Genomic DNA, 12,404 nt, shown 5'->3' with positions numbered 1-12,404 from the left:
ATAGTAATTTTGTGATGTGGAAGAGAGGGGCAGGAGCAGGATTGTCTTCTGCTTCCTCTGCTCTTGCATCAACTGCAGCAATTGGCTGACATAAGAAGTACCTTCTACACAGGATGTAGAAGAGATTCTGCAGTAATGCACTGAGCAGTAATTTGCTGCTAGTACTTATTTAAAAAAATTCCTTGTGGATGAAACTTATATTCCATCCTTCTGATTTGGAAGACTTAAGAACAGGGGGGTTTTTTAATTGCTAGACCTTCTCTGTGATTCCAGCAGAAATAAAAATTCCTGCAGAATGCTTTTGATGTGAAGCAATGATTCAATATGTTTTCTTATCTAAACGTTTTTAATTAAAAATTTGAAACAATGGTACAGTTTTTCTCTGGGCTGCAGCACAGCTTCCCTCTGGGGCAATCAGGAAGCTTGTGCTTTCAGGGAGCAATTGTTGAAAAGAAAAAAAATCAACCAAAGTGAAAATGAACAAGTTTCTGGGTCATTTGTTATTTTGACTTGAAGTCTCAGAGAATTGCTGCAGAGGACATAATTTGCCAGACAATACCTGTAGATTGACTCTTAATTTTCCTCACCCTTGGAGTCATTAAATGCTCAGACTTTTTTAAAAAAAAAGTGGTTTTCTTTTTAAAAAAGAATTTCATGGGCTCTCTTGAGTATTGTTTGTTCTTTGATGTTGGTGATTGAAAAAAGAAGGAACCGATGCACTGAAATTCAGGGTGTATTCATTCTGTTGTGTGATGCTCATTTAAGATCTTCCATCATAGTAGCTTTCTCTTCTCTGGCAGAGCTTTTATCTCAGCTATCAGGTGTGAGGCGTTCTGCAGGAGGACAGCTCAACTCCTCTGGCCCTTCTGCTTCTCAGTTACAGCAGCTGCAGATGCAACTGCAGTTGGAACGACAACATGCACAGGCAGCAAGGCAACAACTGGAGACTGCACGCAATGCAACCAGGCGCACCAACACGATCAATGTCAACACCACTATGACACAATCTACAACAACAACCAACACATCTAACACAGAAAACAGTCAGCAGACTATCCAGAATTCCCAGTTCCTTCTTACAAGGTAACTTGTTCAGTGTGTTTACCTGTGTTTGCCTCTTAGAATCTCTGTTTACCTTAGTTCTGGTGGAGACACAGAGCTCAGTGAAACTTAGGTGTTTGGAGTTAGGCACATGCTTAGGGTGGTGTTAGCTAACAGCATACTTACCTGGTTTAGAAATTATACTTAAATCCCAGGGTTATTTTAAAGAGGATTCACCTCCTATGGCATTCCAGTTCTTTCAAAATATTGACTATTGACCTGAAATAAAGGTGTTTTCCGCATATCCCTTGCCATGCCCTCTGCAAGCATATTTTTGTTTGTTTGGTATTGTGAAAGAGTGTGGGAATTTTTACAGCTCCTGTGCCAAGAAGCCTGAATTTGAGTCAAAGGGATTTTTATCTAAGTCCAAAATAATACCATGTGACATCTTTCAATCAGAAACTCATTTGAGAACCTTAATCAAGGCACCTGCAAGTGTCATGGATTGTGACTTTCAGAGTTGGAGTGAGCAGTTTCCTTGCCCCTATCAGGACATGCACTGTACCCTAGGAGAAGTGGTGGAATGAACGTTGTATGGTGCTTCAGCAATCCAGAGGCTTTACCTGTGCAGTAACGGGTTTTATGGCTAATGCAAACTTAAAAGTTGACGTAGAAACAAAGGAGGCACTAAACTGCATGTCTGAGAAACAGCCCTCCCTAAAAGACTCGTGAATAGCAGGAAACCTCATAAGTAGTTTTTGGTTCTCCTCTAGCTTCAGGCTGCACTTTGAATGCCATTGCAGGAACAGGGAAGGGGTGGGTTGTTAAATCCATACTGTTGCACTGCAGGGCCGGAGGTTGCCAGTGCCGCACGTGTGGAAGGGCAGGCTTGGGCTCATCTCTGTGCCTGTTGGTGGTGTCTTTGGTGAAATGGGCTTTTAGCAACTGCCTGTCTTCTCTTCCCTTGCTGCTGCACAGGTTGAATGATCCGAAGATGTCGGAAGCAGAGCGTCAGTCAATGGAAAGTGAACGGGCAGACTGCAGCCTGTTTGTTCAGGAGCTTCTACTGTCCACTTTGATGCAGGAAGAAAGTTCCTCCTCAGATGAGGATGAGCGGGGGGAGATTGCAGATTTTGGTGCTATGGGCTGTGTAGATATTATGCCTCTAGATGTTGCTTTAGAAAACCTAAATTTAAAAGAGAGTAATAAAGGAAACGAGCCTCCTCCACCTCCTCTTTGATGACATCCCACTTTGCAGACAATGTCCTCTGTGCTGTATTTGCCAATGAAAGTGGACAACAACTATCTTGGGTTTGTTTTGGTGATTGTAATTTCAGGTCTGTCACTCTTGTTACATTGTGTACATTCAAAAGAAAGAGAGAAAAGATATATATGATAATCATTTCCACTTAACTAATTTTTACTTCTAGCAGGTAAATGTAGGTTGCAGTGCAGAGCAGAAAGCTCTGTGTCCTGTACCTTGACATGCAAAAGGCTCTCCTAATACTCCACATTCAAACTGAAGAGGAAAAAAAAATGAAAAATCTCTAATGAAGCTGCTGTGTGTATTTATGAATATTAATGAATAAAAACTGCTTGGATGGTTTACCTTAACTACTGCATGACGTTTTTTGCAGCGTGCATGAGTTTTAGTGACCTTGTCATTTAAAAATTTAAATACAAGGAGTAAAACTATAAAAAACACAAAGCTTTCCCATTATTCAAAGGTTACCTGAGGAGAAGGTTAGTGCTGAGTAGCAGTTTTGTGGCCACAAAGTAGCTTTTGAATAATATGTGACAGAATGACATCTTCATGTGCTGTTCCTGCACAGGATGGAAACTCTGCAGTGGGATACATTGTCGTGACCGGGGTGTGGCATTTTGCTGTATGTGATCATTATGTTGCCCTGTCAGCCGTCACCTCAATGTGTGGAGTTAATCTTCATTTTATGCATCTATAGGAGACACAACAGTAAGGCCACTGCTGGAAGCTACTGCAAGGGGCTTTTGTGTGCCCTGAAATCAAATGACGTTCACTTTTGTTTAAAGCTTTTCTTTGTTGTGGTTGTTAAAATTTTTTAATTGTTAAATATGTTTTATTCAGGTGTAGACAATTCATATATTCACTGTGTTTCTTAAAAAAAAAAAAAGTTAACCTGGATCATATTGTCTTAGTTTTAAAAAGCCTTTCACAGCCTCAATCATATTGAGTTATTTATGTATTTGCTTCATAGTTTGCAGAGACTTGACAGTATCAGGAAAGCTAGAGGATTTGGATTCCCAGACTGTCAGTATATTACAATGGAATTCCTAATGCTAACTTTAGCACCTTTTATTTATTGTTTCTTTTGGTTATTTTCTCTGGTATAAAAAAGTTGACAAAGCCTTTTAGTTGAATCATGCCACCTACATGCCTATACTGTTAACCCTACTGGTTTGAAAAAAAAAAAAAGAGTATGGTGTTCTTGTGCATAGAAATTTATAATAGCCCCAAGGCAAGGACAGGGGTATGTTTGGTTTTGATTTTTTCTTTCTTTCTTTCTTTTTTTTTTTTTTGGTTGTGTGGGGTTTTTTGAATGTAAAGTTAGATTATAAAAACAAAAGTGCACACAGCTTCTGATGAAAATTTAAACTAGGCTTATATCATAATGGTGTCTTTCCGGATCTCTCACCTCACCCCCTCTCTCTTTCTCTGTATCCTCCCTTCTCAGCAGCATTGTAGAGTAAACGTACAGACTTGGACACCATGTGGTGTTCTCAGCAAAACTGTGACATGTATGCTAATCCAAAATAACAGCAGCAAAAGAAACAACCCCATAGACTGAACTTTAAGTTCCCTCCTTTTTTTTTTTTAAATCATCAAATCTTGATTGTTTCCATGTAGAGCAGCACTAGCTTTGTTGTTTTTTTGGTTTTTTTTTTTAGTCTCTGCAACAGAAAATGTTCCAAGGGAAACTTTACATGCGGCCTCTGGTTATCCTGAGAGTTACCCCCAGTAGGGACTTTTTTATTGATTGATTGTTGAGGATTTTCAAAAATTTTTCAAGCTGTAGTTTTTCAAACACATCTTCTGCACATTACAATAAGACAGACGGTTCAATAAAGCATTTTCAAGACTGTTGTTCAGTTGATTTTCTTTGGTTTTGATGTATCATGCAGACAGTTCTGTTGCAGAAATTTCTGCAGCTGTTTTTAATTCCAGCTGTATATTCCGACACAAAATCAATTCATGTAGACATTCTGAGTGATTTACATAAACATGTTTTGAAACCAGATGCTTTGGCCAGTGATGAAGTACGTAATCCTAAACTCTTCACAGGTAGGTGAATTCAAGATTGCATAGACCAAGATGCATTTAAAAGAGGCTCTTCTCAGTGTGGTGTTATTTTGTATTGGTGTATGGCTGGTCTCCAGAGGATACTTGGATTGCATGACTTCCAAACTCCACTCTGCTTGCTTTGAAGGGGAGGCAAACCAGTTCTATCCATGCTTACTTAGAGACTGAATGTGTGCTGACTTGGGTTTAAAGGTATCCTTGAGCATCACATCAACTCGTACAAATCTTCAGTTGTTTGGGGGTGGAGGTTTTGAGTGTTTTTTAGGTTTAAAAATAATACGAAATGGCTACTGGGAAGGTATTTATTTGAGTAGTCTGCCAATTCCTATTTGCAGGGAAGTGTTTTTCCTTCTCAGAGTAAGCTTTGTCAGGCTAGTATTTGTGGGGTATTTCCACAACATACATTTTCAGGGTGCTTTGGGCTACAGTGAAAACAGCCAGCAGCAGCTTTGCAGCAGATTCCTGTAGAGGGTTGGTTATTCTTCCATGTGAGGGGGCAGAAAAAACAACCCCCAAAACCACTTCCCAGTACACAACATGGACACCACCCTTCCAGAAACGGGAGCCTTAGTACTTGGCATTTGCACAGTTCTTGGAGTGCAGTGAAACCTGTATTGTGAAGGGGTGGTTAAGGTCACTTAAATAATCACTGGCAAAGGTACCAGCAAAAGCAATTTTGATACAAAATAGTTCTGTGGCCATGTTCGCTCTGTTACTACATAGAAACACAAAGGAGAATTTGATTGGAGTCAGTCTGGGACGATGTACACAGAGACTGGGGATGCAAAAGGGTAAGGATGGAGAATGGACTCCCATGGAGTCAGGAGGTTCAGAGTGGGCCCCCTTGCCAGACGTAGCCTTGGAATTGCTCGGTGGTTTACGCCTAAAGGATTTGGCAGCCCTTAGTCACTGAGTAATTTAACACTCGCAGAATGATTCAATAGGATTTACTACAAGCAAAAGAACAGCCTAATTATGACTCTAAGATGACAACGTTGGTGCTACACTTGCTGTAGGGCACTGAAATGGATTCACACACACACAGACGCAGACGTGTGTGTCTGCACGTGTGTGTGTGTATAAAGGTACCTCTTAAAAATTCCCCTGAGTTCAGTGAAATACCGTTGGATGCCTTTGCATTTCTCAGTGGGCAAAGGGTTGAGCCTTGAGCAGGGGGTACCAGCCCAGGCCCCGTTGTCAGTTTTCAGTGATGGTCTCTGAGCTCTCAGACCTGTGGGTTGATGAGCTCCGAGAGGCATCCTGCTCCAAGAGAGGTGCTGGCACAGCCACTGTGGCCCAGGAGAGTTCAAAGGGCTTCGTTTGGGATCCCTGTTCATAGGGTTGCGAGATGCTTGGCTTGAGTCATCCATCAGTTTCCATCCTGGCCTCAATCCAGGTCAATAATTTTCCTCAAAAGTCCAGTAACAATAGTATTGTTTCACTCTGCTGTGATTCAGACAAAAATGGGTTTCCCAGGCTATTAGCTAGAAAACAGCTAGAAAACAGTTTGTTAGGCAGCAGAAATTCCTGGGAACAGGCAGTGTTTCTGACAAGCCAAGGGGAGCCTGACTGCCCGTGGGCAGGATGTGCAGTACCATGGGCGGGTCCCAAGCTGCTCACAGGGGGGATACTGGGCCCGGAGTTGTGCCTGTGCACTGAGTGGGCAGAGGCACCCCCAGGGCACCCCCAGCTGCTGGTGGGACACCAGCAGCCTCTGGCTGCAGTGCAGCCTCCGGCTGGTCAGGACTGCAAAAGAGCCTTTTCTGGGGCAGACAGAAGGACATACAGTCATTCCAGTACTTCATAACAGTTGAAGGGATTGGAACAAGGGTGTTGAAGGTGGGAACAAGTCTGAAAAGCTGCTATGGTCCATTTTTATATCTTGTGATCTGTTTTAATCAGAGGTCTGGTGGTTTTTTTTTTTCTGTTTGGGTCAAAGCCAAAGAAAGACATCACATGTGTGATAAATAGTGAAAATGCATTTTAGCTTGCATCCACCTCACGTTTTACTTGGGGTTGTGGTGACTGCCTTCATCACTTTCCTGGGACTCTGAGAGGGTGGGGGGGCTGGTTGTGTTCAGGGAAGCTGGGAGGTTCCATTCTCTGCCCTTAGCTCAGGGTGGGTTTGCAAGACCTCCCTTGGCATGGAGTTGTGCTCCCTGTTAGCTTGTGGACAGCATAGCTTGGCACAGAAACCAAACATCCAGATGTGTGCACACCTGCAGGTTTGAGACATGTGCCTGTTGTGAGGGAGTAAAGGCAATTCCATGCCACCAGTCAGAAGGCCCGGGAGGCAGAGAGGCACCACTGGCTCCTGGGGCTCTCAGAAGACCTAAACCAGGAAAGCAGTGGGTACATTCAGTATTTGAAGAGTTTTCCAGTTACATCACTGAATCTTTTCCCTGACATAGCTGACCTTTACTTCTGGTCTGCCCGCTTTGCCAAAAGGACACTTTGCTGTTTTGAAGCTGTTGTTCCATTTCAGCTCCTCAGGAACAGGAGCGAGATATGGATGCCCAGCACTGGTGGAACCCCCCTCTGCAGTGCTGCGTCCTGTGCTGGAGGCAGAGTGACCACACCCTCCCTCCTTGGCAGCCCTGCAGTCCTTGCAGCCAGCCTCGCACAGCCCTTCCTCCAAGCATGCTGCTGGCTCCTGCCTTCCAAACACAGCGCGTACAAACGTCCTGGCCTCTGCACAAAGATTTATTTGCAGGTACTTACACGTACAGCACAGGTGTTCAGAAGTTATTAATGGATAAAAATGGAAAAGGAGAACGGTGGGGGGAACCACGCAGCTTCTGGAGCGTGCTTCCACCACACAACCTTTACAACAGCAGTGGCCTTTGCCTCCTGCAATACCCAACACAGTACAAGGATAAGCACACTTAGGATGCAGTGGTAAAAGCAGGGCCCTGCAGCTGTGGGGTGTGTAGGAGAGGTACCATTTGGAAGACGACATGCACTGCTGCATCCTCCCTGCTGGGCCAGCAACGGTGGAGGGGTAGGGTGAAGGTGAGTGGGCCTCAGTTCCCCCCTGTACCATGTGGAGCATAAGGGAGGCAGTGCTGGCCTTGTGGGAGTTGATGGGGAGGGGAGGCCAGAACAAGGGATGCTGATGTGGGTCTCGGCACACTGGGGGGTGAGAGAGCTGGGAAGGGAAAAGTATAGGAAAAGTTAGGAGAAGTTGACTGTGAGAAACAACAGGACAGGCAGAGGGAATGGTGGTCAGAGGCAGGAGGCACTACAGTCATGCCCAAGATGGAGTGACTGGGGTGGGACTGAGGAGGGCAGAGGACCAGAGTGAATCCCTGGCAGGCAGAAGTCAGGCTGTGGCAGCTTCCTGCCTCCACCATCCCTGTGCCCCAGGAGAAGCTGGCCACCAGCCCTGGGGCTCTCCTGCCCTTCCCAGCCAGCAAACACATCACCTGGGCCAGCCCTGAGCCTCTGCGCTCCTGTTACTGCTACAGCCACGGTGCAGCCCAGGGCTGTGCTGCCACCAGGGCACCCTCATGCTTCTGCTCTCCTCTTCCTTCCACAAAGCAGCCTCTGAAGGGCTCTGTCAGGGCCTTTGCACAGCTTTCTCCACCCCAGCACCACAACACTCGTGGGCTCAGTATCTCTTGCTGGCTGTTGCCTTTTCTTTCACAAAGATCAATGTTTGCCCGTGTCTGAGACCACCACCTCCTCCTCCCCCAGATACCAGAGCTGCTCATTAGTGCAGGAAGGAAGGACAGTTGTTTCTGTCCACATGAGCAGTGTCTTTTTTCCCCCCACCTTTAGCTACGTCTGTTGTGAAGCTTCCATTGGCACGGGAAAATTGTCTATTTTGGTCATTTAGCTTTGGCCCTTTGAGAGGCAAACTACGCCGTGCACCTCAGCAGCCAGGTGGGATGCTTCCCAGCAAAAATCAGGAGGTTTGTTGTTTCTGAGGGTGCTGCTGCCCACCTTCCCCTCACCTTCCTCTGCAGAGCCCCAGGAAATGCATTTCCATAATGCCACTTCTCTGTGTAAGACTCAGACGAGCTGACACCAAAGCTGCCCAGGCACAGCTGTGCTTTGTAAAAAAGTTGGATTTTTTTTCCCCAGCTGTTCTGTAGCACCTGCTTCTAAGTGCATTGAGGGCAAGGTTTGTTTTATCCATGTTATTCCCACTCCACTGGGGTCCCTGCTAACCACCAGCTGGTGTCATCTCACACAGCAGAACAGCACTTTACGCTCAAACCAGTAACTTCTAACACAAACTGTGCACTGGTTTCAGTTTACAACTAAGTACCAAATAAAGGACAAATAAGCATTTACATTTTATATAAGCGTTTATTTACAACTTGTTTAACAACTGTACACTCTTCTATCACCTTTGAAGCATTAGTGTATTTGACTGGGAAAAAATATTAAACCTTTTGATTCCAATTATCATTACTGAGTTTTTTTTTTGCTATATACAGGTATGTATATTAATACTGCTACCATGACAATCTGGTAGTTACACAATTTGTTGATGAACTCAAATGGGAAATTAATGTTTTGACACTCTACGAATCCATTTTTTTACAGAAAATATATCACTGGCAACTTCACAAACAGTTACTTTGATAATTGGTCAACATTTAATTCAGGACTGTCAAACAAGCTGCTATTAAGAAGGTAAGAGAGTTTTCTATGCAGCACAAATGAAGTTAGTAATCAGAGACATGCTGGAGATCACCTCTGAGTTGAGAGCTTGCAACCACTTCATGACAGAGATGCCAGGCTAATCTAATTAAAGTAGCCAGCTCCTTGCTGAAAGTTACTGGCTTCACCTGACATCTCTCTGTTGCATTAGTAAACTCAAACAACTTTTGTCAAGCTAAACACACTTACATACAAATGTCATCAAGGCTCAAGAACAACTGATATTTAGTCTCTAATCTGCACAGACCACTTGGAGAAATGAGGTACTGCTCGGCTTCACGTTGGGACACCTGTGCAGGCGGGTGCACAAAAAAAAGCATCCCCTCCCGCCCAGCACAGAGCCCTGATTTCGGGGATCCTGCACCCAGCCTGGCTTGGGGCAGGGTGTGGTCCCAGCCGGAGCAGCACTTGCAAATGAAAAACATACCATGCCTTTAACACCCAACTAAAAGAAGTTTTACTAGTAATGCTTGCCCTGACACATAACAAGGGATCGATGGCTAGGACCTGGAAAGACACAGATCTGCTGACTCAGTCTGATGAAATGCTGCTGCCTCTGCTGTAGGAATAGCTGACTCGTTATCACCAAACCCCAGATCCTGGCTGCAGGTCACGTCAGACTTCACTGTCCCTGGCCCTGGTGGACCAGGAAAGACATATCCCCATCTGAAGTCTTTACGGACAGCTGTCAGCCAGAGCACCTGGTAGCCACAGGCTCACCTGTCGGGTATGGCATTCAGAAGGGAAAACACCACACAGTTCTCACTGGGATCTTAATGCTTATCCTTCGCTGTCCTGCCTGGTCTGCTTGGAGCCCTTTCCTACCTGCCCTTCCCTTTGCCAGGCAGCACCAACCACAGCCCCTCTGGGGGGGCACACAGTCTGTCCTTCCTCCACATCATCCTGCACGAGCCCCCTGACTCTGTGGGATCAGGATCCCTGAGGACTGAGCACAGGCAGGCATCTCACAAGGTGCGGCTTTGTCCAGAGCCCCCTTTGACAGGCCAGGGATGAGGCGGGCACTGAGTTTTGTGCCCAGAAGGGACTGCAGAGATGAGTGGACACAACACTTCTTCAGCCTGGAAAACAGGGCTGGTGGTTCTGCTACCGCCTCAATAAGCAAAACCATTCCTGGAGGCAGCAGAGTACATATCGTGCTTATGTTTCTGCAGATTAACATCCAGGTGAACAGGAATGGGGTTTCCCTAGAACTGGACTTAACGTTCTCAGCATTCAGACTCTTTTCAGATTTTCCAGCAAGTCCTACAGCTTGAAAGCCCCTTTCCCTGTTTGTTATGTACTAACTTCTATACAATAAACCTCTTAACTTACAACACTACAGCACTCCCTCGTCTTCTGAATCTTGCCAGTACTGGATGTCCAATACAAAACAAAGATACAGTAGTACAAATGTGCAGATCTTTAAGAATATTAAATAAGCAGCTTTTTAAATTAATATAGGCAGTACAAAGCATTTTGAGTTACACTGTCTACATATGGCAAATCTTATAGCTAAACTTCATAATACAAAGAAAAGCCAAGCTAGTGCAATTGGAAATTAAATAGCTAAGACTGTGATAGGAGAAAGAAAAAGGAAAGGAAAAAAACCAGTACAGGTGAAAGACAAACGACCCAAATTATAAACTGGCAAGGACAGTCTGCATAATATGAAAGTGTAGATGACTTTCATACTTATCTCCATTCATGTTCTTTCCTCAGATTGTTTTAACAATTGTACACAGATTGGAAAAAAAAAAAAGTTTCTGATATAAACGAACAATACAGCTCAATGTAGAGAGAAAAATACAACAGCCACAAACTACTGTGTATATACATATTAAGGAAGCAGGCAGTGCCTGTGAACAAAATACCACCCGGTAGTTTGACTGGCTCGGAGATTATCAGATGAAACTTGCTTGGTTTTCTAAGGAAGATGGGATCGCCAAGCAGCAACTCATTAGTCATTTCTCCTGGTAAAACACCTCCTTCGCTTTACTTTATTTATTTAAAGATTCAAAGTGGATCCTTTAAGGGTGCAGGTGCTTTGAAATTTTAACAGTAACCAAAAGGCCTTTTTAGGAACTCATTAAGACTAGATTTTTATAGTTCAGTATATGAAAATGTTGCAGGAAGTCTGTGTGTTAATACTGTTAATCAGAATTAAATAAAGTGGGCAGGCAGCAATAAGATGGAGAGCTGACAGTGCTCTGTCAGTTTGCAGAATGCCTCCTGTTGAGTTGTGAATACTGGATTTCCTCTCTTCTAGCCTCATAGGAGACCTTTTGTGAAGAGAAAGAGTAAATGGAAGCGGGAAATGGGAAAGCCACTCCCCAGGATGGTAAGCTTCTCTGCAAGTAGATCCCCCTTTGAAATCGGATGGCCATGAGTCTTAAGTGTAGAACTGGTTAAGTTTTGGTTATGCAGTCTGGACAGAAAAGCAAGTCATGCACTGAACAGTCCCTGTTATAATAATGCTGCAGGTCATGCAACCACATCACTGCAAATAAAAGAATAAAGAAGAAAGTTAAAAAGCAGATAACATATTACTGTTGAAAAAAAAAACAATCAGAGAATAGAACAGGTATTTTTCAGAGCAGTTTAGTAAGGCCGTCTCAAGAGTGGTGTAAATTCATGGGAAAACATTTTTGCCAGAGCAACTCTTCAAATTAACAGGAAGGTTATAGGCCAATAACTGGAAAAAGCAACAAAACAGCCTTGAGCAATATCTAAATTTAGCTGTAATTCAGACAAATTTAAACACTTCTGAGTAAAGTCCTTCAGGGCACCATTCTCAGCTACTACAGCTATGGAAACTAGGTTTATACAGCAATGGGAAAGTCTCAGGCATTCCTGCTGTCTGTGGGTACAACAGTTAAAGAACCAAAGCAATATAAAATGAAAGGTGCCTGTCCAACACTGCACGTGGTTACGTACGAAAAGACAATCAGGGTCACAATGACTGTCTGAGTCTTCCAGCTCTGAGCACCACTGAAGACTTTAGGCATTTATGTTTCATCAGAGCTCATCCGGTGCATGAGGCTACAACTCAGCATCACTGCTGTGCTGCACTGGCAAGTTCTGTTTACTGCAGGCAAATACAGGTTTGAATTGCAAGAAAATGATATGTACTCTTGTTAAAGTAAAGCTGAGTAGGAGCCACTGAGCAGCCCAAAGAGCACATCACAATGCTGCAGAAGTGAATCTAAGTTCGGAAGAGAATTGGAGAGGCTGATATATTTCTCCATCCTTACTGATGCACTCTCTTTCTTGGGCATTGTGACCAGAATGGAGTGCTTTACTGACATAGCCATGGTGCTTTCAGCTTCCCCAGGGCACAGATGTCCCTACACAGCAT

General features: G+C 44.1%; 2 protein-coding genes across 8 annotated transcripts in view; one reads left to right on the top strand and one right to left on the bottom strand.

The window, feature by feature from the left end:
- Positions 1 to 4,162, top strand: part of LOC113981194 (E3 ubiquitin-protein ligase KCMF1) — a 51,519-nt gene extending 47,357 nt beyond the window's left edge. For all 3 annotated transcript variants that reach the window (XM_027708457.1, XM_027708455.1, XM_027708456.1), the window contains 2 exons: positions 801 to 1,083; positions 2,020 to 4,162. In XM_027708457.1, the coding sequence (XP_027564258.1) occupies positions 801 to 1,083; positions 2,020 to 2,281 (545 nt within the window). In that variant the 3' untranslated portion in view covers positions 2,282 to 4,162. The remainder of the gene's footprint in view (positions 1 to 800; positions 1,084 to 2,019) is intronic.
- Positions 4,163 to 8,672: 4,510 nt separating this feature from the next.
- HOOK3 (hook microtubule tethering protein 3) overlaps positions 8,673 to 12,404 on the bottom strand; it is a 69,474-nt gene continuing 65,742 nt past the window's right edge. For all 5 annotated transcript variants that reach the window (XM_027708449.1, XM_027708451.1, XM_027708452.1 and 2 more), the window contains one exon: positions 8,673 to 11,546. In XM_027708449.1, the coding sequence (XP_027564250.1) occupies positions 11,531 to 11,546 (16 nt within the window). In that variant the 3' untranslated portion in view covers positions 8,673 to 11,530. The remainder of the gene's footprint in view (positions 11,547 to 12,404) is intronic.

This window comes from Neopelma chrysocephalum, unplaced genomic scaffold (assembly GCF_003984885.1).
Source record: "Neopelma chrysocephalum unplaced genomic scaffold, ASM398488v2 Primary Assembly neopelma1_96246, whole genome shotgun sequence".
NCBI lineage: Eukaryota > Metazoa > Chordata > Aves > Passeriformes > Pipridae > Neopelma > Neopelma chrysocephalum.
This window is presented reverse-complemented; position numbering and strand designations above follow the sequence as displayed.